Source organism: Myotis myotis, unplaced genomic scaffold (assembly GCF_014108235.1).
Source record: "Myotis myotis isolate mMyoMyo1 unplaced genomic scaffold, mMyoMyo1.p scaffold_m19_p_14, whole genome shotgun sequence".
Taxonomy (NCBI): domain Eukaryota; kingdom Metazoa; phylum Chordata; class Mammalia; order Chiroptera; family Vespertilionidae; genus Myotis; species Myotis myotis.
In genome coordinates this window covers 53,492,982-53,520,171 of record NW_023416318.1, presented here as the reverse complement: position 1 = coordinate 53,520,171, position 27,190 = coordinate 53,492,982, and the positions used below count along the sequence as shown (strand labels likewise).

Sequence of the window (27,190 nt, the reverse complement as noted above, 5' to 3'; positions counted from 1 at the left end):
GTGAAATACCGCATGAGACACGTGCACGCTGGAAGGCCATTGTTGTTTCTCTGAAATTCAATTTATTTGGGCGCCTATTGCCCAGGCCTCTGAGTCCAGGGTACCAGGCGCCCAGCCTCACATTCTGGAGGCTGGGTCATTCCCAAAACACCAGGCTCTGGGAGGCCCTCCCGGCCACAGCCACCAGGGGGCAGCAGCACCCAGCGCCCGAGCTCCTCTGCAGGTGGGGCCCTGACCCAGTTCCCAGGTCACCCAGTCACTCAGCAAACGCTGGTGGAGCCGATGGGGACAGGGCTGTGGGGACAGGGCTGTGGCCTGGCTCAGAGGGAGATCCGGGGCTTGAGGAAGGGGCTCCCGCAGCCTGTCCCCAAACCAGGCTGCTCCCCCGAAACTCCTCCTGAGCCCGACAGGGGAAGCCCACCCCCCAGCCCAGCCCTGGCCTCCTGCCTGGCCTGTGAACAGCTCCTGGGGCCCTGCAGCCTGTGCCTGCGGCCCCTGCCTGTCGGGAGTGGGCGATGCCCCCAGTCACCTCCTGAAGTGCCCACAGGGCCCCGCAGCCCTGGGCTCTGCTCACAGCCGCCCAGATATCATGTCTATTAATGTTTTGATACATGTACATATAACCTCCCATTTTTTTTGTACAAATGTTTCTTCTACGCCCCCGCCCCCCCCAGTCAGGGACATAAGATGTACTAGGTAGATTATTTTCTAATCTGATTTTAATCCCATTAACATCTTTCTTCCTTGGCCATTACAAATTATTTTGCAATAATGGCTTTTAAGCCCTGGAACTGTCTTTAAACAAAATCCTACCAGGAACCTCCAAAACCAAAAGGGATCAAACTAGAGTCCTGTGATCAGAACACGCATGGGGGCCCTGGCGCCTGCCTGACCCTATAGGGCGTCCCGGCTGCATCTGAAAGCCGCTGTTGTGCGGGAAGAACACAGCACCCTCTCTCCAGCCAGCGGCTCGGCTGTGCCCGTCCTGCCCTTGGTGAACTGATGCGACGTTCTTCGAGCACATCCCATAATTACTTCCCAGTGAAGGCTTTTGAACGTGGGAATGACATAACCAGAGCCATTAGTGTGGATGCTAAGTACAGTCAAATCTTACTTAACTGGAATTCAGCAAACCACAGTCCTTAATTAACCAATTTTCTTTTGCTCAACTTTGGAGAACATAAAGCAAACTCTCTCTCTCTCTCTCTCTCTCTCTCTCTCTCTCTCTGATACACACGCACATGCAGAATTATGAAATAGGGATTACTTCAACAAGTAGGTGCAATAACTACACTCTGAAAACTATAAAAAATCACTGAGAGAAATGAGAGTATACCTAGTAAACGGTGAGCTGTGCCGCACTCAGGGCTTGAAGATTCGATGTTGTTAAGAGGCCAATTCTCCCCCCAGTTGATCTACAGATTAAACGCAGTGACGTTCAAAACATCGGCAGAATTATTTGGAGAAACCTTAGTAAACAAGTGTTGAGATTCATGCGTGTTGCAAACCATACAGAATAGACACGAGAGTGGAAACGTTGGAGGACTTGCCTGTGAGTTCAGGACCTGCCTGGAGCAAACAGCCACGGAGAGTGGGTGGGACCCGAGGAGAGGCTGCCACGCGGACCAGTGGGACAACAGAGACTCCGCAGACAGACCTGCACACGCACGTGGTCAGTTGATGTCCTAGCCAACGTGCCAAGACAATTCAGTGGGAGGAAGGACAAGCTTTCCAGCAAAAGGTGCTGGAATCGCCGCTGGGCCCAAACCACAAACCTTCTTCAAAACAAAACAAAACAAGAGAAAAGCTTAGTGATCTTGGGTTAGGCAAAGATTGCATTTTATTTTTTCTAAAGTATATTTTTATTGATTTCAGAGAGGATGGGAGAGGGAGAGAGAGAGAAACGTCAATGATGAGAGAGAATCACTGCTGGGCTGCCTCCTGCACGCCCCCCACTGGGGATCGAGCCCTCAACCCGGGCCTGTGCCCCGACCATTGAACCGTGACCTCCGGGTTCATAGATCGATGCTTAACCACTAAGCCAGGCTGGCCAGGCTGGGCAAAGATTATAAAAATAGAACACAAATTATGTAGCCAGGCCTGGCCCAGGACGGTCGCAGGGACGCCGATGCCTGTGACTCTCTGCCTGGGAGGGAAGCAGGAGCCAGGCCTGGTTTCCTGGTTTGCCCCAAGACTGCAAATGGAGGCACCGGCCCCCAACAGGCTCCGCAACTCGCCTGAGATCTTATCACTGGTATCACTGGGTGTGTGGGGGGGGGTGTTTGAGAAACTCCTGAGTTCCTTCCGCCAAACACAGCACCGCCCTCGCATCCTAGGAGGCTGTTTGTGGGGCGGCCCCTCTGGCTGCTGGCTGCCTTTGACAGGCAATTTGGCGACCAGAGGGCCTGATTCCTTCACCACTTGTTCACCAGAGAACCCTCATGAGGCACGGCCTTCCTGCGCACAGAGAGCAGGCCCTTTGGACGGCAGGCCCCTCTCCTCTCGCCGGACCACATCACCTGCGTGCACCTCCTGAGCCTCAGTTTCCCTTCCTGTGGGAGGAGAAGAGAAAGATGACCTCCCAGCTCAATGGCGAGATGGCCGGGGGATGGGCCCGGTACAGCGCCCGCCAGGCTGTGTGCCCGGCCAGTCCTCCCTCCTCCACCCTGGGCTCCAGGACACTGAGAACCACAGGGCTCTTGGGCTCCAGTCACGGGCAGTGCGGGCCACGGGCAGGCCTCGGAGCGCTCCCAGGGCCCATCGCCGGGACACGCCTGATTCTCTCTCACCGCCAGCAGACATCCTCGGGAGCCCCATGGCGTCTCGTGGGCCTGGGAGGTGCCAGGGATGCTGTTTGCTTCCTGGAAGATCCTGAGCTTGTGATGAGCAGCGACTAGGTTCCCAGGGAGCTTTGAAGACTAGAACATGTCTCTCTTCCCGTTCGGCTGGTGACTTGCCGTGACACACGCGTGTCTGCGAGGGTGTTTGGAGGCTCTGGCCAGGCAGTCGGGACTTGCCTCATCATCTAAAGAGACTTAGGAGTCTCACACAGACAACAGGGGGGGAGGGCATGAGTGGGGGTGTGGGGGCAATGGGGCATAAGGACACATATGTCATACCTTAATCAATAAAGAAAAATAAATAAATAAAGAGACTTAGGAGTCTAGTTACGGAATTAAAGCCGCAGGGGGCGTGGCCAGGCGTGCGCCCTAGACAGGCCGCCTCCTCAAGCTGGGCCTGTTTTGTGGGTGAGTGGGGGGCGGATGTAGTAAATTCGGCCACGTGACCCGTTGTGTCTCACGTCTCAGTGTGCGAAGCCTTTCACACCCGTTACCCCACCGGTGCCTCGCAGCCTCAGAGGGTGTTGTGGTCCCGTGTTCATCTCCGGGCTGCGGACGGACGAGCAAACTGAGGCTCACGGAAGGGGCTGGTCCAGGTCACCAAACCAGCAGGTGAGTTTCAGGCCAGGACTTATTCATTTATTTTTAATTAGTTTATTTACGTTTCATGAATTAATTTTTATATATTTTTATTGATGTCAGAGAGGAAGGGAGAGGGAGAGAGAGATAGACACATCAGTGACGGGAGAGAATCATGGACCGGTTGCCTCCTGCACGCCCCCTACTGGGGATGGAGCCCGCAGCCAGGGCATGTGCCCTTGATTGGAATCGAACCCGGGACCCTTCGGTCCGCAGGCCGACGCTCCATCCACTGAGCCACACCGGCTCGGGCTCAGGCCAGGATTTAAACCTGCTCCCCTGAGTGCAGTCTCTGCTCTGCTGCCCCTGGAAATACTCAGCTTCCCCACACACGGTAGCACCTCTTCCACGAAACCTTCGGCTGAGCTGTCCTGGCCCAGCCCTGGGATGTGGGTGGCATCCGGGCGCCTGGAGGGGCAGTGGGACCGGCTCCACTGTGGCCACACCGGCGGGCAGGGCCCGGCCTGGAGGACCGGGGCCACATTCCCGGAATTCCCAGGGCCTGTCACCGAGGAATGACCCACTCAAGGACTTTCTCCGGCAACAGCTCTCCCCGCTCAGCCACCCATATCTCCTTGCCGCCGGCGTGCAGATGCGCCACCATCGTCCCATCTCTAGCCTCCGGCTCTCCTTTCCCTGCTGCCCGTTCTCCGCGCCTCCTTTCGGCGAAACCCCCGCAGGCATTGCCTGTGCTCCCGCTCCTCCTCCTCTGCGCTCCTGGGCCCTCAGGGAAGCGCCGTCCTGCCCGCTTCCCCCAAGCGTCCTGCCACGCCTGCATCCTGCTGAGGCCCCTGCTCAGCTCACCAGCTCTCACCAGCACCCGCCGCGTCTTCCTCCGTGAGACGCCCGCACGGGCCCCGTCCCCAGACGCCAGCCCGGCATCTTCTCTGGATTCCAGACTCCTCTGTCCCACGTCCTAGCCAGTATCTCCTCCTGTGTTTCTAACAGGCAGTCAGGCTTCACGGGTCCCAATCATTTTTCAAAATTTTTTATTTTAAAATATACCCTTGCTAGTTTGGCTCAGTGGCTAGAGCATCAGCCTGTGGACTGAAGGGTCCCCAGTTCGATTCCAGTCAAGGCACATGCCGGATTGCGAGCTCCATCCCCTGTAGGGGGTGTGCAGGAGGCAGCTGGTCCATGATTCTCTCTCATCATTGATGTTTCTCTCTCTCCCGCTCCCTTCCTCTCTGAAATCGATAAAAATACATTTAAAAAACAAATGAATAAAAACAAACAAGAGTCTGTCCTGAATGGAAGCAAAGGCCAGTAAGAAGGGTGAAAAGAGGGAGCTGCATCCGGGGTCTTCAGGCCCTTCCCCCGCCAGTCTCCCTCCTGCCCACGTGCTCTCACGAGGCCCGAATGCGGGCTAGGGCCTGTGTGTCCCCCGCTCGCTCGGCTGCTCCCCCAGGCTCTCCCCAGCTCTCTGAGCCCAAATCCTGTGACACCGTCACCTCCACAGGCAGGCTGGGGTAGGTGGCAGTACAGGCAGCCAGGCTGGCTGGCCATGGCTGACCCACGCAGCGTCCCTTCTCCCTTCCTGGAGGGGCCCCGGGATGGTGGCCAGGAGGTGGGTCTGATGAGGGGTACAGATCCGGGCCACAGGGGTGTCCTGGCCAAGCATCAGCCTGGGGGCCAGGAGGCCTCAGCAGGCAGGGCCTTGCCCAGCGCCCCGCCCCCCAGGCCCATGACCCTCCCTCTCCCCCACTGCCCTCCCGGCCGCTCCTGATGGCCTACAAACACCCCTCGCCCCGTGCACCTGTCCAGCAGCAAAGCGCTCATCACTGTGTGTTATATGTCTCCATTTTCTACCGCTGCGCCATGATAAATAGGGCTGAGATCACAGGCAACAAATACTGTTACAAACACTTTGGAAGGAGCTGAAAATGCTGAAAATGTAGAAGCTGCGAGTATTGCAACAAATGGAGGAGGTCTGTGACGGGAAGGTCCGCTGCTCAGTTGGATCAATCACAGGTACTTCTAACAGGGCCCTGCCTGGGGCAGGGGGCGGGGGGCGGTGGTCCTGGATTTGGTCTCGGCGATGGAGTGTGGCAAGCGGAGGAGCCACTCATGGGAAGTGCCCAGGGACAGCTGCTCTGGACGCTGAATCATTTCTTTCATAAAAACAATATTTTGTGGCCCAACCGGCGTGGCTCAATGGTTGAGTGTCGACTCATGAACCAGGAGGTCAGGGTTCAATTCCCAGTCAGGGCACATGACTGGGTTGTGGGCTTGATCCCCAGTAGGGGGCATTCGGGAGGCAGCCGGTCGGTGATTCTCTCTCATCATTGATGTTTCTATCTCTCTCTCCCTCTCTCTTCCTCTCTGAAATCTATAAAAATATATTTTAAAAATAATAAAAAAACAGAAAAAAACCCACAAAGCAATATTCTGTGGCAACACTGTGTCCACGTACCCACTGAAGGATGGCTGCTTTGCCTGAAACAATGAGAGGACGCTGCGCTCCGATGCTGACGGTGACGGTGCCTCGGCCACACTCCCCGGCGGGAAGCCAGGCGCCGTGGATGCGGTTGGTTTGCACACAGAGACTCCCGCCGTGGGGCTGTCCCGTGACCTGAGGGAGCTGAGCATCCGTGCGAGTTCTCCGCTCACGTAGAAGGTTGTTGGCTATCTCACAGCAAGATTCTTAAAAGGCCTGTCAGACTTAGCGATGAGTCATCTTTGTCTTCTTCTTAAACATAAAGGCATGTATTCCTCTGATGACAATGGCGGCCGTATTCCTGTGATGACAGGGGCCGCCTAGCCCACCGCCCGGCGGATACTTTCCAAGTGGTGAACACGCTTCATTTGTCCCTTCAGGGCAAAGGGGATGTTCTCACCAAGCAAGCTGCTGGATGACCGGGTGTGCGGCCGCCTTATCTTTATATTTACGGTCACAGACGCCCAGGGCCCCCGGTGCTGCCTGACAACCTACCAGATTTCTGATTTGACTCTCCCATTGCCAAGAGCTATTGCACGCCTGCTCTCTCAGACCTTGTAACCCCACGTCCGCTCGCAACTGTGACTTGCTCCCCACTTCAGCAGGAACAAGCAGAAGACGACCTTCCCCCTGAACATCGAACTCACCTACTCAAAAGCTCACCCAGCCTCTCCATTTAAAACATGTCACACGTATGGCCCTGGGCCAGTGACGGCGAACCTTCTGAGCTCGGCGTGCCAGCATTTGGAAAAACCCTAACTTAACTCTGGTGCCGTGTCACATATAGAAATGTTTTGATATTTGCAACCATAGTAAAACAAAGATTTATATTTTTAATATTTATTTTATATATTTAAATGCCATTTAACGAAGAAAAATCAACCAAAAAAATGAGTTCGCGTGTCACCTCTGACACGCGTGTCATAGGTTCACCATCACTACCCTAGGCTGTTTGTCTCAGTGGATAGAGTGTCGGCCTTTGGACTGAAGGGTCCTGGGTTCAATTCCAGTGAAGGGCACGTACCTCAGTCACAGACCCCTATCCCCAAGAGACCAATTGATGGGTTTCACACTCTGTCTCTCCCCCTCCCTTCCACTCTCTCTCTATGGAGCCCGGCTGGTGTAGCTCAATGGTTGAGTGTTGACCTATGAACCAGGAGGTCAATATTCGATTGCCAGTCAGGGCACATGCCTGGGTGTATAGCAATAAACCAGAAGACACAAATCCTGAGGTCATGGAGCTGTTTGAGTCGGACACTCAGTACTGCCCCTTTTCAGATCGCAACATTTAAAGTTGGAGCTGGTCTAGAAAACAGAGGGCTTGTGATCAGCTGTTCATGACAATCCTTGACGCTTTGAAGATGGGAAAGGGCTTTTGGAAGGAGTCTGCAGCGGCAAAGCCGAGCCTGGAGAACGGCAGGGCTGATGCAAGTGGTGAGGGGCCTTATCTACTAGCAGAGCCGTGATAAAATAGGGAGACGGGCTGCTCTGCGCGCGGGACTGGTGCCTCTCGAAGGCTGGAACGCTGTCCTGTTTACCCCTCACTTCCCAATGGCTGGCGACTGCCTGGCACACAGTGGGTGTGTAATGACTTTGTGAAATGAAGGGATTGACGAGTCAATAGGGAGGGAGGGAGTAAAGAGCTACTCCTTGGTGATCTCACTTCCTCTCTTTAATGCCATCTGGACAGAGAGACAACTCCCAGTTCCAGCCACTCACCCACCTCCTTGCAGATCCTTAAAACGACATGCATGAGGCGCAGGACTCGGGGCCTTCGCACTTCCTGTTCCCTCTGCCTGGAATGATGTTCCCAACAGGGCTCTGCCTTCCTGGCCTCAAAGGTCGTCTTCTTGGCGAGACCTTTCTTGACCACCCCATTAGAAATGGACACCGCCCGTAGCTCCCGCTCTCCGCTCTCCGCTCTCCGCTCCTGCTTTTCTCCTGGGCGCTCACCACCACTTATACCACACATTTCCTTACATCTTTTGGGTCTCCCTACCAGAGTGTAACCTCCTTGAAGAGTAAGCAAGAAGGGACTTTTGTGGACTGCTGGATCCTCAGGACCTAAACAGCGCCTGCTTCATGGATAAGCAGGAAGGAACAATAAAAGCTAAATTCGTGAGCACTTACGTAGGTGTGAAGCTCACAGGTGATAGCTAGCTTTTACAGAGAAGGAAACTGAGGCACAGGAAGCTGGAAAGCCGTGGTTAGAAACCCAGATCTCACCCAGCAACCTGCATTCTTCCCTGCGGAGCCCACGCCTCCCCGTGCTATTCGAAGCCAGCGTGGCGTGCAGAGCTCCCTGCAGCCCCAATAGTGCGCGGGTCTCCGAATTACCGCCAGGCCGGCCGGGCGCGATCGCACCCGCTCGGCATGCGGCACCGCCCAGCTTCTTACTGGGGTGTGTTTCGTTTCCTGGGCTTGGAAAGGGATGCTGTCTGGGAGGCGGACACAGGCTTTGCGGCTTCGCCCCGGGAGGGAGCAAAGGGAGGTTTCACCGCGGCCGCAGGCGCCCGGAACTCAAAGCCAGGGTCTCGGTTTCCGCCCGGAACGCGGCTCCCGCCGCTTCCTTCCGGAAGTTGCGCTCGCTGCCCAGGTAACGGGCCCCGACGGCGTCGGCAGCCGCTGCGTCGCTATGGACCGAGAGGAGGCGGTGAGCGGGTGGTGGGCCGGGCGGGTCCACACAGCCGGGCGAGAGGGGACGGAGCTGAGGAGAAGGGTCGGGGGGACGCCGTCTGGCTGCGGGGCGGCCTCTGACCGCGGGGGGCGGGGGGCGGGGGGCGGGGCGCAGGGCTGCGCGCGGGGCCTGGGACGGGGCCGGCCGGCCGGCGCGCGCGTGTTTTGGGGAAAGAGGCTGGGGTTTCCGGCCGGAGGAGGGTGTGGGCGCCGAGAGGGTGCGTGACGGCCTGTAGGGGTGGGTGTGCTTCAGGGGAAGGAGGAGCGGTGGGATTGGTGGGGTGTCCATCCACGGGGCGCATCCTCTCTGGACCGCCCGCAAGTCCCCTTTGATGTTGGGGCGGGAGGGGGCGGAGCGGGCTGGGAACCAGAACGCCCCCAGGTGACCCCTGGGGGTCCTCGCCACCATCTCGTGCAGGGGTTCCAAATTCGGGTTGGGGGACCCTCCAGGGAATGAACGATCGTCATCGATACGGGGTTAAAGAAAACTTCCCCAACTCATTGCCGGAATAAACGGGGCGTTCGTTTTTGACATGCTGGCCACAGGCCGGAGCCTCATGGTATTAAAGCTACCTGTGATGAGGTCAGTGATCCTGTCAAACACCAGGATCGGGGACCAGTCGCCCAGTGACAGTCTATCAGCGGTTCTCAACCTGTGGGTCGCGACCCCTTTGGCGGTCGAACGACCCTTTCACAGGGGTCGCCTAAGACCATCCTGCATATCAGATATTTACATGACGATTCATAACAGTAGCAACATGACAGTTATGAAGTAGCAACGAAAATAATTTTATGATTGGGTCACCACATGAGGAACTGTATTTAAAGGTCCAGAAGGTTGAGAACCACTGGTAGGTACATAGAGAAGCGCTGGGAGCAGAAGGCCTTCCCATGGGGGACGCCCAGCAGATGTTTGCTGAGTGATGGGTGGGTAACGCCTGGGAAGGACCCTGGTCACTCCGACACCCTTGGCCTGAATATGCTGTGAGTAGGGACCAGGCCTGCTTGGCTCCCCGTTGGACCCTCAGCACCCACTGACATGCCTAGTACATAGGTCATTGATGCTCCTTGTGCTGCCAAGTGAATAAATCGAAACCCGAAACAACTATAATAAAAATCTGATCCTTGCCGGGCCGGTGTGGCCCAGTGGCTGAGCACTGACCTGGGAACCAGGAGGTTGGGGTTGGGCTCCTGGTCAGGACACATGCCCGGGTTGCTGCTCGATGATCATTGATGTGTCTGTCTCTCTCTCCGTCTCCCTTCCTCTCTAAAATCAATTTTAAAAATCTGTTTAAAAAATGGTCTGCTGCCCCGGTTTGGCTCAGTGGATAGAGCGTCAGCCTGCGGACTCAAGGGTCCCAGGTTTGATTCCGGTCAAGGGCATGTACCTTGGTTGCAGGCACATCCCCAGTAGGGGGTGTGCAGGAGGCAGCTGGTCGATGTTTCTCTCTCATTGATGTTTCTAACTCTCTATCCCTCTCCCTTCCTTTCTGTAAAAAAAAAAAAAAAAAGGTCTGCTATTTCTATTTGTTAAGCCTTCTCTATACTTAACTCTTGTTATCTTTTTTTTTTTATCACAGCATTTTCAAGGAGTTTTACTAGTATTCACTCATCTTTTTCCTATTTCACCCCTCCTACCTTTTCTTCATTCCCCTCCTCACCCATTGCATGTTTTAGAAACTTGTCTTTAGTTTAATTCCATCCGAACTGCTCAGGAACCTGAGCTGCTGTTCTCCCTGCTTATAGAGAGCCTCTCTTACGTATTTTCTACTTTGATGACTTTGTATTTATGGGGGAGACCTGCAGGGTGTGGGCCCCGTGTGCTGAAAGTGGCTTTCCTCTTTTCCTGCAGAAAGAGTTCAGAGAGCGCTGTGCTCAGTGCGATGCGGTGTCTTGGGGTCTGACTGATGAAGGCAAATACTATTGTACTTCCTGCCACAACGTTACAGAAGTAAGTGACAGATCTCAGCCGTGAACTTACTTATGTTTTAAACAGTGCAGGTTCAGCCTCTTGTGTGGCAAAAAATTGATCGATTCTTACCGGGCTGGCAATACCCCAATTCCACGAGTGGTGGTCGTCTTCCAGTGCTTACACAGGGTGACGGAATTTGTGAGTTAGATTTAGGATGAGTTTTTGAAATTATGTTGGGCCATACATATAAATGATTTCCTGATTCAGACTGTGTAGTCCAGGCGTGTCAAACTCGTGGCCCGCGGGCTGCATGCCTCGCTTATTTGGCCCGTGTTAGCCTTTGAGTTTGACATGCTTGGTGTAGTCTCAAGGGGAAATAATTAAAACTGTAGTTTTTTGATTAGTTACGAGTTTTTAATGTGTGGTGGGATCTTAGAGGTTTGGAAGACGGGATGTTAGGAAGATGGAAGACTTTTGGAAATGTGCTTCGTTGTTATTTTATCTTTGTACAGTGCCTTACACATTGCCCAGTGTTTCTTACCCGGCCCTTAACTGCCTCCTCATAACCACCTATGAGCTGTGCTATTGTGCCTCTCTAGAGACAGGGCAGGCAGGCCTCATGACTTGAGTGAGTTTGCCACAGTCACACAAGTATTATGTGTTGAGCCAGGACTTGAACCTGAGTCTTCTGATTCCAGTGTTCATTTTACCCCATCACGCCTGCCTCTTACAGTAGAGACTGCCATTCTGCCCTGCATGGCCTTGATAAGTGAGGCACCTCCCCCCGGGAGGGCTGGGTCCTGTTCTGGTTACACACCTCAGGGCAACATAACCCCAGTAATCAAGGGAGTGGACAGCCTGCTATTGGACAGTCTCTTCTCACTGGGTAAGGATTTGCTCAGAGTCTACAGAGCCAGGAAGGAGCAGATCCTACCTCCACCACATCCCCGTAAGAAAGGCACATCTGGGGCAGATAAATGGAACATGTAGACTTCTCCTGGCCAGGATGGAGTAGCAGGACCCAGGTTTACCTTCCTACCCTAAACAACAAAAAACCTGGAAAACATATATGAAACAAGTAAAAAAAATTTCCCTTGAGAAAAGTGGTTGGTTTAGCTTGCAACTCAGTCACACAAGAGCTTTTCCTTGAGACAATCATTGTTCTTATGTCTGCAGCGGAAGTTCCTATGTCGGCTTCCATGTAGTCACACAGAGTGTTTAAGAGATAAGTAAGTGCTCCTCTGATGAAAGGGTTGGGCTAGGGGGTATGTTCATTATTTGGATTATGGTGATGGTTTTGGATATACACACACAAAAGCTGATGCTTTTGGAAAATCACATTTATGAGTAGAATGTCTACATATTATTTGCACATAAAATTATGTCTGCAGTAAGTGCCTACATATTATTTGAAGATACTAAACAAAGGTATGAAGTATTTATTACATGGAAGAAAATAACTTAGTCTACATGTACTACTGAAGTCAGAGATTTATTTAAGAAAAATATATACTTGATCATGTTTCTATATTTTTACATTATTTACGAGTAAGTATGTTAAGAGTATTAAGTAATTCAATTATATATATATATTTTTTAGGAGAGAGTTTAGAATAAATTACAAATTCTTAAAATTATATAGTAATGGCTATATTTTTATTTCAGTATTAGTAAAAAAGTGAACAGACACTGGACCAAGTGTTAGAAGATCTGAATTCTAGGGTGGTTTTTTTTTGTGTGTGTTATTTGTAAAATATGGCTCATTTGTAAATAATATTATTGGTGTAACCATTAGGGAAAGTATATATGCAATCAAAGGCATTTATAAAATTGTTAAAAAGATTTAATATATGTGAGAGAGAGAGAAAGAGCTATAATCAGAGAGCAAGCCAGAATCTTAGGTACCAGTCCCTGAGAGCACTTGGAATTGAAGACTTTGGAATGAATTGTACCCACCATTTAGTCATTCCAAAATCCTATAAAAAGTAGTATTTTTATAATTTTATAAATAAAGCTGTTTTAGAATATTATTCAAATACAGAAAACTAGGATGTGTAGCTTAGGCATTGCTGATTACAATAAATACAGAAATTATTTTAATTCCAAAGTGTTTTTGGTGCAGAAAACATGAATATATTTGACTTTAGGTTTGATTTGAAACAATTAGAAAGTGATTTTACCAAAGAGCTTATATGCTTTTTGCATAACCCATGGACACAGACAGTAGTGTGGTTAAGGCCTGGGGAAGGGGTCCATGGGGGTGAAAGGGGTCATCTGTAATACTTTCACCAATAAATTAAAAAAAAGAAAAGAAAAGGTTAACCCACATACATGCACACACACACACAAATGTGATTTGAAATAAAAGTTTATTCATTTGATAGACGTTTATTCAGTGTTTACTATATTCCAGGCACTGTTCTAGGTAGAGAGTAATTTTGAATGGAAAGCAACAAAAAGGTTAATCAGAATGTTCCAGTTCATATAATTTCCCCCACGTGTTACATCTTTGGTTCTGGCATTCACAGTTGGGTTCATTGTGCTTCCAGAACAGCTTGGAAACGCGGGAGATGTAAAGCTACGGTTTTAATGATAATGTTTCCGTTTCTGCAGAGATCTAAGGACGTTTTAAACAGCGAGGCGATTCCTAATACTAAAATACAAGCTATCAACCGCGGGCTTAAAAAGAGAAATAAACTTGGTAAGCTCATTCCTCATGTGTGCCCGGCATTCTTCAGCCATGGTTTTCACCGTCATGATTTGGGGATGTGGAATGGAATATTAAGTAGATTCTAGAGAAGTTGCCAGAATTCTAAGCAGGTAATCCAACGTGGAATTAAAGTGGGTGGTTATTTATTTATTTTTTTTAAATATTTTTTATTGATTTCTTTTTAGAGAGGAAGGGAGAGGGATAGAGAGTTAGAAACATCGATGAGAGAGAAACATCGATCAGCTGCCTCCTACATGCCCCCCACTGGAAATGTGCCCGCAACCCAGGCACATGCCCTTGACCAGAATCGAACCTGGGACCCTTCAGTCCGCAGGCCGACGCTCTATCCACTGAGCCAAACCAGTTAGGGCAAGTGGGTGGTTATTGATGGTGAAATTGGAGGCAGATGTCTGCCAGCATGTCATTTTTTACCCTGCTGTTGTCAGGTTGCTTTTCCAGTGGAGCAACTATTATGCAAAAAAATAATGATGACAAAAGGTGCATATCTTTTTCTATCTGTTGGCGTATGCTTTTCTGTTCTGTATTTGTCATCTCATGAATGTGATTTTCTGTGCTTTAAAGAAAAATGCTTACTTTCTGAAATGATTCAGCAGGAATTGTCAGGTTAGGCAGGTTAAACCTGATATTCAACTTTCAGAAACTCATTTCTCACACTGAATTTTGAACACACCCTTTTAAAATAGGGAAGATTATTTTCCCTTAAAATAGCCTCAGGCCCTGGCTGGTTTGGCTCAGTGGATAGAGCGTCGGCCTGCGGACTGAAGGGTCCTGGGTTTGATTCCCGTTCAGGGCATATGCCTGGGTTTCGGGCCCGATCCCCAGTGGGGGGTGTGCAGGAGGCAGCCAATCAATGATTCTCTCTCATCATTGATGTTTCTATCTCTCTCCCTCTTCCTCTTCTCTGAAATCAGTAAAAACATATTTTAAAAAATAGCCTCAGCATGGGTGTGCTTTGAAAGGTATCTGTTCATTAACCCAGTGAGTACATGTAATTGCCCTTCTTGAGAAGAATCTGAGGGAGTCTACCTGATGTTTTTCATTTTGTGACTGATGACCTAGGACAGTGATGGCGAACCTATGACACGCGTGTCAGAGGTGACACGTGAACTCATTTTTTTGGTTGATTTTTCTTTGTTAAATGGCATTTAAATATATAAAATAAATAGAAAAAATACAAGTCTTTGTTTTACTATGGTTGCAAAGATCAAAAAATTCCTATATATGTGACACAGCACCAGAGTTAAGTTAGGGCTTTTCAAAATGCTGACACGCCGAGCTCAAAAGGTTCGCCGTCACTGATAGGACAGAGTCTCAGGTTTGAAACCCGGCTAATGACGGCTCCTTCCACCTGAGGGCTCCAAGGGCGCACACACTTGAAATAAATGTGTAAAAGTGTGAGTGAACTCTGTGTGAGCGACAGAGAGGGTGCCTAAATGCCAGCTTCTATCCCTGTGTGAACGACAGAGAGAGTGCCTAAATGCCAGCTTCTATCCCTGTGTGAGGGACAGAGAGAGTGCCTAAATGGCAGCTTCTATCCCTGTGTGAGGGACAGAGAGAGTGCCTAAATGCCAGCTTCTATCCCTGTGTGAGGGACAGAGAGAGTGCCTAAATGCCAGCTTCTATCCCTGTGTGAGGGACAGAGAGAGTGCCTAAATGCCAGCTTCTATCCCTGTGTGAGGGACAGAGAGAGTGCCTAAATGCCAGCTTCTATCCCTGATTAACCTTTAATAGTGACTGTTGTTGTTAGGCTGAAACCTGATTAATTTTAATTAAATTTTATTAGGGTAAGCCTGATTAATTTGGATTTGACCTATGTAAACAGTTAAAATGTATAGTTAAACGTAACACATTGCGACGGATCACGAGCATTCTTGTGTTTTCATATGACACAGTGTTTTACATAAATGCTAAAGGCGCGCCTGAAAGTTAAATACCCATTGTATCTTGAAGCTATTTATTCCATGTTCTTTTTTTTTTTGGTGGCCCGTACGGGGATTACATGTTCTTACAAGCTAATATCTTTTTAAAGTATGATACTTTGTAAAATGTTTTTTGTACTCGTTCAGTAGAAACTTACCTGGCCACTGGGCAGAGCCAGCAGTAAAACTGCTGCGCAGTGTGTGAAGTAGCTGCAGGAACTCGGGTGCTTCCGTGAGACGCCAGGTCTTAGATTCAGCCTCTTTGACCTTCGTTCCTTCCTCTGTGAAACGGCGGTGGTGCAGAGGAAGTTATGTCCGCCTGTTATTCGGACGAGGAGCCCAGACGCGGGGTGCCGGTGAGAGCAGTGCGCAGGAGGAGCGCACGGGCCCCGGTTGAAGAGCTCCCCTTCCCTCCCTGCACTTGGGGTGCAGCGGAGACAGGCTTTCCATCTCACTCATGTACAACCCGGGACCCTCTCCAGAGGTTGGGTCAGGGCCTGGTGACACAGGTGAGGGAGAGCAGCAGTCCTGTGACATCCCACAAGGGGGGGGGACCTTGGCGTCATGGTAACCGACTCCAGAAGCTGTGTGAGAAGGCTGCTAACCCACCTTCCGGAAAGGACAGCATTTGTGAAACCTAAGGGTCTTAGCCGGTGGTTCTGTTTAAACGCGTCGCTCTTGTCTGCCATGTGGCGGATTTCCTCACCGTCTCAGGGCGGTTTGAGGACTGAAGGAAAGAACCTACGTGCGGCACCGGGCACGCCCTGGCACCTGGCAGAGCTCCAGACGGGGTTTCTTCGCTCGCAGTTCCTCCCGCGTACCTGGGTCCGTGCTCAGAGCCGCAGATGCGCGCGTACTGTGTGGAGGGACGGCACTGCCTCTCCGGGAGCCTGGACCCTCTCGTCCTGGTTCTGTGCCTCGATTCCCCACCTGCCCACGGCTGCCGTCCTGGTGCTGGGAACAGAGCAGTGGAAGCCCAGGGGCGGAGCGCTGCGTGTCCCCAGGCAGCGTTCAGTGAGCATCGTTCACACAGTGTGCTTCTTAAAACTGATTTCATTTGTTTAACGTGGTGACTGCCATTTGTCTACCTATTACATTGTTTCAGAAAAATTATGGATAATGTGAAACATAAAATCTCATCAATTATAAAAATAATGTTTAACGTTAGCATTTGGGTACAAATCTGCCATGTTGGAAACAAGAGACTGTAAGAATGGAAACCTCTTCGGGGATACAAAACACTACAGGTGCCATGTGTGGAACAGCCGTGCCCGGAGCCGGCGCGGAGGACGTGGGGACACCTGGGGCGCGCACAGCGGTCAGTCAGGAGGGCGGTGTCTGAGGCACGTTGTCTGTCTTTCAGAGAAAGGCTGGGACTGGTACGTGTGCGAAGGCTTTCAGCACGTCCTGTGTCAGCAAGCAGAGGCCTTGAAGGCCCTGGGGGTCGGCCCAGAGTTAAAGGTGAGTCCCTGTGTGCCTAGATGTTAGCTTTCCGTCTTGTTCGAAGAACAGCAAGATTTAGAGTGAAACTAACCAGTAATAACAGGAGGGCTGCGGGAGAATCTTTCTTCTGATGTTTTTGCTTTAGTCTTTTTTTTAGACCAGCAATTCCCACACTACATTCTCCAGGATGTGAAGAAGCAATACATCTAAAAGAAAACAAAAGGGTTTACTCATCATGTACTTAGGAAACATTGACTTAAACGATGTAAAACAAGTAACTTCGCAAGCTTCCGGCTGCCTTTCATGTGGCCGTGTGCTGGTTCCGTTTCCCCGGGACCTGGGGACGGCGTGGGCTGTGCTCGGGGTTTGAGACAGAAGCCGGGTGGGTGGCCTCCAGCAGGATTTGAGTTCCAGATGCTCCCTGGGGAGCGAGGCATTAGCCAGCGGTTCTCCACGTGGGTTTGTGTCAGGAGCCGGGAGGGCCTGTGAAAGCACAGGCTGCTGACCCGTCCAGAGCTGCTGGGGCAGGAGGTGTGGAGTGGCCCAAGGATTGGTCTTCTAGCAAGTTCCCACGTGAACTGATAGGGCAGGTCCAGGGACCATCTTTTGACCTTGCCGCCTCTCAAGAGGGACTTTTCTATTATTTGAATTTCGTATTTCCCCATCTAGTTGAAGCCTTTTCAGAAATTCTATAAAAGCCAGTCACTGAGCACCGTGGTTACTGTACACCTGCTTCATGCCCATCACGGGAAGCCTAGCTGGAGAGAGGGGAGCGGTGAACAGTCCGATCCCGGGTGCTCACAAGTGACACGAAGGGCAGAAGGAGGAGGGAGGAAGACAGGGACCGAATTGCCAAGCAGAGATGTGGAGGGGGCTTTGCTGGTGGGGCAGCCGCTCAGGTGACTAGACCAGGTGTGGCGAAGAGGCGCTGGCCTGTGCTGGCAGAGGTCACTGTAGGAACTAGAAACCCAGCATCTGAGGCCTCGGGGCGCCTGCCCGCAGTCAGTGCTTGGTCCGGCTGCTGGTGAGGGAAGTAGAGCCGCACAGGGAGGGCGCCGCCCGGGCAGCACAGAGGTGCTGTGGGTGAGATGTGCTGGGTACTTGTCACCAGACCGCAAATCCCCACTCGCTTCCCTTCCGCCTCAGAATCAAGTTCTGCATAATTTTTGGAAGCGCTACCTGCAGAAGAGCAAGCAGGCGTATTGCGAAAACCCAGTTCATGCCAGAAAGAGGAAAGCCTCGGTAAGTCACGGGCAGAGCCTGGGACAGGGACACTCCGGGAGACGCAGAGGTGAGGACGGGTCCGCCTCCGGGGTTTGTGATGGTGAGGAATTAAGTTCATGGGAATTATTGCAATTTAATTTAAAATTCCGTGCAGTAACTTCATGTTGCTTTGCGATAGGTCCTGGGCAGTCCGAGTCACGCGGACTGGGAGAGCGAGCCCGCGCTGCTGAGTGACGCCAGCGGCCCTTTTGTTGAAAGTGACGGCCCCCGGAAGCCTTCCCCCCCAAGCAGAGCATCCCACTCAGGTAACGGGGAGCCTCGCTGCCCAGGGCGGGAGCTGTGGCGTCCGGGAGGAACGCAGCCCAGCCTCCTCGCTCCAGGACAGGAGCTGGGCCCGGCAGAGCCCACGCTGAGCAAAAGGCCAAGGAGCGAGGTCTCAGTGCCGCTCTCGGAGGCCACTGTCTCCACAGGGGCGCTGCTGTGTGATGCTGGACGGGAGCCGGACAGGAAGCGGGTCTAGAAAGACGGAGGCCACTGTCTCCACAGGGGCGCTGCTGTGTGATGCTGGACGGGAGCCAGACAGGAAGCGGGTCTAGAAAGACGGAGGCCACTGTCTCCACAGGGGCGCTGCTGTGTGATGCTGGACGGGAGCCAGACAGGAAGCGGGTCTAGAAAGACGGAGGCCACTGTCTCCACAGGGGCGCTGCTGTGTGATGCTGGAAGGGAGCCAGACAGGAAGCGGGTCTAGAAAGACGGAGGCCACTGACTCCACAGGGGCGCTGCTGTGTGATGCTGGACGGGAGCCAGACAGGAAGCGGGTCTAGAAAGACGGAGGCCACTGTCTCCACAGGGGCGCTGCTGTGTGATGCTGGACGGGAGCCAGACAGGAAGCGGGTCTAGAAAGACGGAGGCCAACTCAGCAAAGACCGCACGTGTGTGGGGGCCCAGGGTTTCCCAGAAAAGCCGCTGCAGGGCATGAGAGAACTTAGCCCCTGGTCGTCGGGTAGACAGGAGTCAAAGAGGACGTGCCCCTTTTCTAAGCACAGACTAAAGCAGGCGGAATGAGCCCATGGTACATGTGTGTGTACCTCATTTTCCGATTTAATTCCACGAGTGTACCCGGGGGAGAGGCTGAGCTACTGGTCCTTCCCTTAGCGGATCCAGCATTCCCACCTGGGAACCCGCCCCCGGAGCTGATCGCAGTTTCCAGAGCACGCTCTGGGCGCCTCCTGGTCGGAGGGGGTCATCCTGGCTGTTCTGGAAAGCGGCGGGAAGAAGAGGGCCCGGGAGAGGGGTGTCTCAGGACTCCACACGTGACCTTTCACTTATCCCCCGTTTTCATCAGATGCCCGGCTCAGCTGTGAGTGTGGCTGAGGGTCCCTGTCCCAGAGGAGAAACTTCCAATGTCCGGCCAAAATTGGGGCGGGCAGTCACGTGGCTGTGGCGCTGGGTGCGAATCTGATCAGACTCCAGCAGTCCTGGGGTCAGCCCGACCGTCGCTGTTGCCAGGGGTCCCTGTTGAACCAATCCCTCGCCCTCTTTAGAGGCCCCAGGGCAAAGTCACCCGCCGTGGCTTCCAGTCCCGCTGTCTCAGGACCGCTAAGGCCCAGTCGCCTGTCCAATGCTTTCCAGCTTCCACACTGTGCTGCTCTTCTCTCCTTTCCACCGTTTTTGTTCTTGGGTGACCGTTTTAAAATGGCTTTTATCGTTGTTTAGCTTAGTGAGACAGCAGACGCTAAACAGCAGGTTTCCAACCTGCCGTCTTAACGGGAAGCGCCTGCGACTTGTCACATGTGCAGATCATAGTGTCTCACGTATTTTATGGGATCTGTGGCCTCGTGTGTCTTGTAAAGGAGTCATCCTCCATCTGTGGCATCCTCAGGCCCCTGCAGGCTTGTTGGACAGGTTGGTGCAGCTCCTCGGGGCTCAGGCGGCCCCAGTACAGCTGGTCCAGGGACGATGCTTTGAGAACCACAGATTTAAATGCCTCTTTGGATTTTACTATTTTCCTCCTTTTGTCCCCTAAGAAATGGCCTCCATCTGCTCCGGGTCTCTTGATGGAGTCGAGTACTCTCTGCGCAAGGAGAAGGGACTCGTGAAGATGGCCATGCCCACGACCCTCGCTCTCTGCGGCCTGTCGTTGCTGTGGCAGCGGGAGGCACTCGCCCTCTCCGACCTCCTGCGGTAAGCGGCCTTGGAGCGTGTGGTCTCCTGTGCGGACCAGGGACAGTGTGGACAGTGTGACTTACGAGGCTTGCATTGAGGAAGGGACTGGAAAGACTGGGCAACTGGGTTCCAGTTCTGTAACTCAGTCCTCCCTGGGCCAGTAACTCCCCCTTCCTGGCTCCTTATTCATAAAGTGGGAATAATAGTACCTGCCCGGCGTAGGCGTGGGGAGTGACTGACCCTCTGTGAGTAAGCCGCTCTGAAGAAGAAAAGTGACACTCAGGCGGTAGTATTAGTGGTGTTGTTTCTAAGGAAGGAGATGAACAGATGACTTTACAGTGGCAAATGGTTATTAATGGCGTTACACAAGAGCTAAACATAGGCTGCCTGCGTTTATATGTGAAATTGAAACACAGCTGTTGGAAGAACCTGTTATGCAGATAGCTGGCATTTACATTGTCCAAGATAATCTTCAGGGCTTTCTGGCTAATGAGTAAATTAGGGCATGTGCTGAGGATCTCTCATCACAGCCACGACGGGCCCCATCCATGTGTTCCTGCTCCCCTTGCTCGTGTGTTCTCATAACGTGGGTGTAGTCGGCGTGTGGAGTGGGGTAAGAGCATGGATTTAGACCACACTCCTGGGTTCTGCTATATGTTATGTGGCCTTGAGTAAATTTCATTTTCACTTTCCTCTGCCTCTGTCTTCTTGTTGTAAAGCAGGAATAACACTACTTACCTCGTAGGGTTAGGGTTGCAGCTGCTTCAGTACTTTGCACACGCAGAGCACTTAGACCAGGCCTGACACAGGGAGAGCAGTGCTGTTATCGTGGCTTTGTCATCTTCCTTTTCTCTCCTCCTTCTGTCCTTCTCCTCCTCCTTTGCCACCACCATCGTTCTTGGCACTAGGCCCTTTGATTAAATAAAACGCCTCCAATGAATGATGCTAGTACCTTTGAATTTGGCCACATCAACCAGATAACAAGGCTTTTCTCAGGGTGATTCACCGCATGCAGATCGTCCATGACTCAGGAACTTTACTGTGAAGTTGAAACCCTGTCTTGCTCTGTCTGCCCCCTGGGGTGACCTCATCTTCTCCCAGGGCCCTAATTACCGCCTCTGTGGTGATGACGCCGGGTCTGTATCTCCAGCCCAGACTTGTTCACTGAGGGCCGGGCCGCATGTATCACAGGAGGCCGCGGGACCGCCACTCCTGGGCTGTCTTCGTGGTATCTCAGGATCAGCATGACCCAATGAGGCTCCTCGTCTTTCCCCTCAGCCCAGCTCCTTCTCCATCCAGCGTTTTCCGTCTTCCAAACGCCACGCCTCTGGCATCCGATCCAGCAGCCTAGGAATCAGCCTCGGCTCTTCCCTCTCTAGGCACACACATCCCGTCAGCCAAACTTGCAGAGTAACTCTCGAAACCACTTTCCTTTCTCCCCATCCCCTGTCTGTCTTTACCTGGGTTGCTTAGCAACCTCCCAGGTGAGCCCTGTGGCTGCAGTCTTGTGCCCTCTCTCCGCGTCCTCCCTAACCAGAGGGACCTTACAGGAACAGCGGTGGTGGTCTCATCACCTGCGGATGCTGGCACAGGCTCCCCACCCTCCCAGGGCGGCTGGAGAGGCTAGCAGAACCCGCCTGGAAATCTAACGAGACAGAGAGAAATATCTACCTGAAGTGCTTCTTGGGGAGGTTATATGTGGTTGGGAGATCGAGGGTGAAATCCTGCACCTTCGTCTCTTTCTCTCTCCCGGCTCCCTCCATCCTCCCTCTCCCTTTCCTCCTCCTCCTCCCTCCCTCTTCCCTCTCCCTTCCTGCTCCTTCTCGCTTCTTCCTTCCTCTTCCCTCTCCCTTCCTCCTCCCTCTCCCTTCCTCCTCCCTTTCCTCCTCCCTCTCCCTTCTTCCCTCTCCCTCCCTCCTCCCTCTCCCTTTCCTCCTCCTCCTCCCTCCCTCCTCCCTCTTCCTTCCTCTTCCCTCTCCCTTCCTCCTCCCTCTCCCTTCCTCCTCCCTCTCCCCCCCTCCTCCCTTGGTCTCTCCTTCCTCCCAGGGAGCTGGCAGGCCCGCAGGAGGTGGTCTGCGGCTGGAGGCCTCTCTCTGCTCACACAGGTCTGGGGACCGAGCTCCGCTGCTGGGAATAAAGGAGAAGAGCGTGTCCTCCTTCTCCGCTTTCCTCAGGCTCTCCAAGTGTGTCCCCTGGCACCCGAGAGACGCAGGGCCTTGGGCCCATTCTCACCTTCTGACCCAGCCGCCTGGGTGGGCCTGTGAGCTCTGCTTTCCTAAGCCCCCAAGAGACTCCTGTCGATGCTAAACTGAGAGCTACTGCCAGACTGTGAGCAGCCAGCTAAAGGACACTGCTCTGAAGAGAACACACGGCGAGCCTGGCTACAGCCCCTGCACCTCTCACTGACCCTACGCGTCACTCCCGTTAAATCCTCTGGTCCTCGGGATGAGCTCATCACCCTTCCAGTAGCCCTCAGGGGACCCTGCCCGCCCAGCAACGACAGGAATAAGTGAAGATAGCCAACCCTGTTCCGCCCACAGGTGCTCACTGAATATTGATTACATGCAGGGGTTACTCTTGAGATGCCATGTAGATGAGTCCCTGCTCTCACCAAGCCCCAGGCTCGAGGTGGGAGCAGATGAGCAAGGACCTGACTGTGTAAAAGCTGACCCCGAGCGAAGTGCTTGCAGGAGACGGGAGCTGGGCGACCTCCCTCTCCCTTCCTCCTCCTCCTTCTCCTCCTCCTCCCTCCTCCCTCTCCCTTCCTCCTCCCTCTCCTGACAGTGACTAGCCGGCTGCTGGGACTGGTCGACAGGGAGGCCTCACTGTGAAGTGGGGCTTAAGCCGCACTTTCAGTGAAATAGAGCCGGAGGCGGCTCTCAGACGTACTGGCGCTCGGGCAGAGGGAGGTCGGTGCCCAGCCCCAGAGCTCCGTGTGGTCGAGGAGGGGGGGGCCAGTGGACGGAGTGAGCGAATCTGGAGGAGTCGGAGGGTGGGGCCAGGGGCCTAGTAAGCAGAGGTCAGATACAGGTCTTCGTTAGCCTAGTTAGGGGGTGGGATGCTTTTAACTGAGATATAATTCATATCCAATAAAACTCACCCTTTTCAATGCCCGTCAGTGGTTTTTAGCGCATTTACAAGGCCGTGCAGCCATCTCTGTCTGTTTCCACAGCAAGGGACACGCATGCTCAGTAGGAGTGAGACAGTGAGGCCCTGGGAGATGAGCAGGGGAGGCAGACCCGGTCACTCGGGCAGCGGGAAGGTGGGCCCCAGGAAGGGGCGGGGGGCCGTGGACACGGCTACGCTTCAGGAAGGCGTGGGGCTGGGCCTGGGTGGTGGGGATAGAAGTGGAACCAGGCGAGTGGGTGCAGGAGAGGTTTTGCAGGTAAATGTGCTCAGCTCTAATGCAGTGCCTCTCACATCATCTGCGATGAAGAACCCGTTTGTTAAATTTCTAGTCTGGCACCAATGGAGACTTTTGAAAAATGTAATAAAATCATAAATAGAGATAGTGTTTCCTGGGACCTTGTCTTTGAAACACAGCATTTTCAACTCTTTTGATTATTTTGCTAAATCAGTACATATCTCTTATTGAAACTCTTTCTTTTTAAAAACAGCTTTGTTGAAGAGGGCCATATTCCTTATGTAAATGCTTTTGAGCGTTTTCCAGAAGAGATGAAATTGTATGGGCGTGACAAAGGAATCTTTGCTATAGAGGTAAGCTATTTTCTTTTTTTAACTCTGTGATCACGAATAAGACACAAGAATAGTATACAACTTTAAAAGTTCAATATAGAAACCGTTAAGTAATTTCAAATTTCCTAACAGGTGTTTTTTGTTATTATTTGTAAACTATGTTGCTTTGGAGAAAGTTATTATCTTGTTTCAAGAGGCAGTATTGTAAGTCCTTTGCTCGCATGAGTCCTGGATCTGTTCTCCGATGTCCCCTGTGGAAGGGCGTCTGTCCTTTAATTATGAGTCTTTATCACTGTTTATACTACTCAAAGGTTATCTTCCCTCTTCCATCGTCAGAAGGCTTTCCGTTTACTAAACATTATTAAAATTCAGCAGTGTCTTCCATTTGCCCACTGATAGGCCTTCCTGATCTTCACCACCGTCCGTGTTTGCAGTTTAACTTGAGAGACATTTGTGACCCTTATAAACCTGGTCTGGTAATTATTTCACTTGACCCCGTTTGCGTACGAGCAGACACCTCAGGAAGCTGGAGTGTTTTGCCCGGGTCATGCGGTTGGTGGTCCCAGACTGGGAACTTTTGTACTCAGGCCTTATGCTCAGTGCATCATCTTTTGCTCCGTTGCCTGCTGTTCTGCCTCCTCCTCACTCGAGTTCTCCAGAACTCTCACGTAGGTGCTGTGAAAATATAACTGGCACGTGCTGTTGAAGCACTGAGCCAGCAGGAAATGGAGACGCCATACAGAAGGTTGAAGGTGCTGAACATTTTACACCTGAGGTGGTTAAATACCAGCAGCATTCTGCATCGGACTGGAACATTGGCCACTGTGAGTGGTTTAGAGAACATTAGATTTGTTCCTGAGTTTGTGATGTTGAGAACCTTAGATTTGTAAACCAGGTGGCTCTACCCTCAGGACAACGTGAGCGAAGCAGCTCCGGTGACGGGGCCGCAGCGCTGGCTGGGAGGTGGGCTCCCAGGGATGGTCCTGTTCCCTTCGACGCAGGAGAGAGAGGCAGTGCCCAGGGCTCTCCCTGGCCCACCTGTGGGAAGCGCGAGGAAGGAGGCTATAGCGGCAGCCCCTCTTGACCTGGAAAAACAAAATATACATTAGTAGTGGGAATGCTTGTTACGTGCCAGGCCTGTTTCAAAGACTTTGTGAGCTCATTTGTTATTCATACCAACCCTCTGAAGTACGTAGTAGTATTGTCACCCCTGTGTTACAGACACAGACAGAGATCCTAGGTACTTGCCTGGTGTTCTCACTCTGAGCGTAGTCTGGCATGGCTCAGGCAGCCCTAGTGTGGAAGGAGACAGAAATGAGGGACCATACCAAGCAATGAGACGGAGCAGGGAGCAACGGGCAGGAATGGGAGGAGGCTGTTGGGGCCAAAAGGGGGCTCCAAACTGGTTACTGAAACCAAGAGGCGGGCCTGTGGCAGCGATGGCAGCCAGGACAGAAAGCGGGGGGCGGAGGAGCCAGCCGGAGGGGGCTGGTTAGTAGGGACGGGGTGTGTGTGGGGGGGAGATGCATACCTGCGTCTGCAGGAGGCACAGGTGGCTGGCTGGAGCAGCCTGCGGAAGGGTGCACCTTATGGAAGGCGGCTAGTCTACCTCTCGCCTGGGCAGGGCTGCGGTCTCTGACTTAAAGGACTGGGGACAGAGGACCCGTCCGCTCTTGCAGGCGGCACTCCAGGCCCCAGCTGCTTGTCAGCGACATGGTGGAACGTGGCTGGAGTCGGGGAGGAAGGCCCGGGTATAAGGTGCACCTGACCCTCAGGAGGCCTCTCACGTCTGGGAAGAGCGTAGCACCGGCCCTGAGTTTCGGAACTAGCCGGACTCAAGGTCAGTTGGGTTTTCACCTTTTCTAACGGCATCCGTGTCAAGGCCACAGAAGTGTGGGCACTGCTGATGCTGCCCTGAAACTGTCGCGTTGAAGCTTTTCTTAGAAGAATTGGTTTTAAAGTCTGTATAACGCACTGATTAGTAATTTTAAACCTAGCCGCCAGAAATTGTCCATGGCCAGCCATCTGAGCCCTGTTTAAACGCTCTGCTCGGAGGAACAGACGCCTGGCTCAGTGACTCCAGGTGTGTGTCTGTCCATTTATTCCACTTTCCTAGAGGAACCAAGGGAACCGAGTTATCCTTTCTGTGTTAATTACCAGCTTAGTTTTGGTTAATAAGAAATTCTGTCTTTCCTCTGGCTCCCTCCCCCTCTTCGTCCCTCTCCCCTTCTCTCTCTCCTCTAAATCCCTAGTATGTTCTTTATCTTACATCCTAATTGCCTGGGGTTTAACCTGATTTCTCAGAGCCATTCACCGTTCAGTTGAGTACGTTGATAATTTGCTTGGTTGAGGTGATTTGTACTCTTTTCTGGTGCCTAAAGTTATTACTTAGTTGTCTTTAACAATGTTCAGCTTCTCAGGGTGGACCCCAGCACTTTCAGTACAGCCATGGAGTATGAAGGCCGGGGGAAACGTAGAGAGTATTTAGTTTACTTTTCTCATTTTTCCAATAAGGAAACTGTCCTAACAAGAAATGTGAGTTGAGAATAAACAGACCTCTGCTTCATCAGGGTGCTAATGAGGATTATTGGCGATAATAGATTCAAAATGCAGGCATATCGCGGCTGGAAAAGCTTTTTCTCTAAGGTGGGGATACAGGGGGTAACCAAGCTGCTTGGAGGAGAAAAATGTATCATTTCTGGAAGCAGAGTTTCATTTTAAAAGTCTATGAAAAGAAAATTAAACCTTTGCCCATTTCCAAGTTTCCTCAAAGCAGGTCCCGGGAAGCCTAGGGATGTGACTCTACTTCTCGCTATGGCATCTCATCATTTGATTCCCGTCATTCAGCTTCTTGTGAAGGGTAGTGCTTCCTGGACTCGGGCTACGTGCTTGGGATTGGTACCTGACCAGTAGTGCATTTGGATGCAGACCTTTGGTTTCACTCTGTATGTACGCTCCTGGACACTCACGTTTCTGAAGATGTGTTCTCTGTACCCTTTCCAATAGGAATGGGCCCCATTGAGGCCAATGTGTAATGACTGCAACCTGACAGGCGGGTGCGGAGTCCCGAGGCCGTGCTGTGCTAGCCGCACGGCGCGTGCTCCTCAGGGGCCTTGCCAGGCTCTCAGGGAGGCTGGGCACTGCCTTCCACGGGCAGTGTGGTCAGCAGTGCCTGCAGCTGCTGTAGCCCCATGGATTTCTGGTGATGACTCAGGGTTCCAGCCTGAAATACTGTGTTCTCAGTAGCGGACCTAATCTAAACTGTTTATTGCCCCTCTTTGGGGCAATCATGGAGCCCCCCTCCCCCATCGATCTCCTGGGCCCCCCTCTGCAGGCTGATCAATCGTGGGGGCAACCCCCCCACCCCCCTCCCCCCGCATCAATCGCTCTGCAGAGGATGGCCTGGGCCTCCCTCTGCAGGGCGATCATGGGGTGATGGTGGCCCCCTGACCAGTCGCATTGCACCCACCTTGGCTGGCCTGGCGACAGTGCGTGTCATAGCGTGGC

The 27,190-nt window shown here is 52.4% G+C and overlaps 1 protein-coding gene and 2 long non-coding RNA genes across 9 annotated transcripts in view; 2 read left to right on the top strand and 1 right to left on the bottom strand.

Annotated features, from left to right (window-relative positions):
* Positions 1-3,236: 3,236 nt before the first annotated feature.
* LOC118669489 lies at positions 3,237-6,680 on the top strand. The gene is made up of 3 exons (XR_004971984.1): positions 3,237-3,452; positions 5,309-5,450; positions 5,845-6,680. It is a non-coding gene; the product is annotated as an uncharacterized LOC118669489 (long non-coding RNA).
* A 1,652-nt stretch (positions 6,681-8,332) lies between these two features.
* Positions 8,333-27,190, top strand: part of TAF1B (TATA-box binding protein associated factor, RNA polymerase I subunit B) — a 39,770-nt gene continuing 20,912 nt past the window's right edge. For 2 of the 7 annotated variants that reach the window (XM_036335378.1, XM_036335376.1), the window contains exons 1-8: positions 8,439-8,569; positions 10,445-10,543; positions 13,118-13,205; positions 16,518-16,615; positions 17,744-17,839; positions 18,000-18,126; positions 19,849-20,005; positions 23,605-23,704. In XM_036335378.1, the coding sequence (XP_036191271.1) occupies positions 8,552-8,569; positions 10,445-10,543; positions 13,118-13,205; positions 16,518-16,615; positions 17,744-17,839; positions 18,000-18,126; positions 19,849-20,005; positions 23,605-23,704 (783 nt within the window). In that variant the 5' untranslated portion in view covers positions 8,439-8,551. Of the gene's footprint in view, positions 8,570-10,444; positions 10,544-13,117; positions 13,206-16,517; positions 16,616-17,743; positions 17,840-17,999; positions 18,127-18,337; positions 18,754-19,848; positions 20,006-22,392; positions 22,528-22,678; positions 22,897-23,331; positions 23,475-23,604; positions 23,705-27,190 lie in introns of those variants that run through there. The other 5 variants (XM_036335377.1, XM_036335379.1, XM_036335382.1 and 2 more) reach the window with 5 other exon arrangements.
* Positions 16,609-22,354, bottom strand: LOC118669292. Its single transcript, XR_004971946.1, has 3 exons — positions 22,220-22,354; positions 20,726-21,362; positions 16,609-16,803 (listed from the first exon to the last, which is right to left on the bottom strand). It is a non-coding gene; the product is annotated as an uncharacterized LOC118669292 (long non-coding RNA).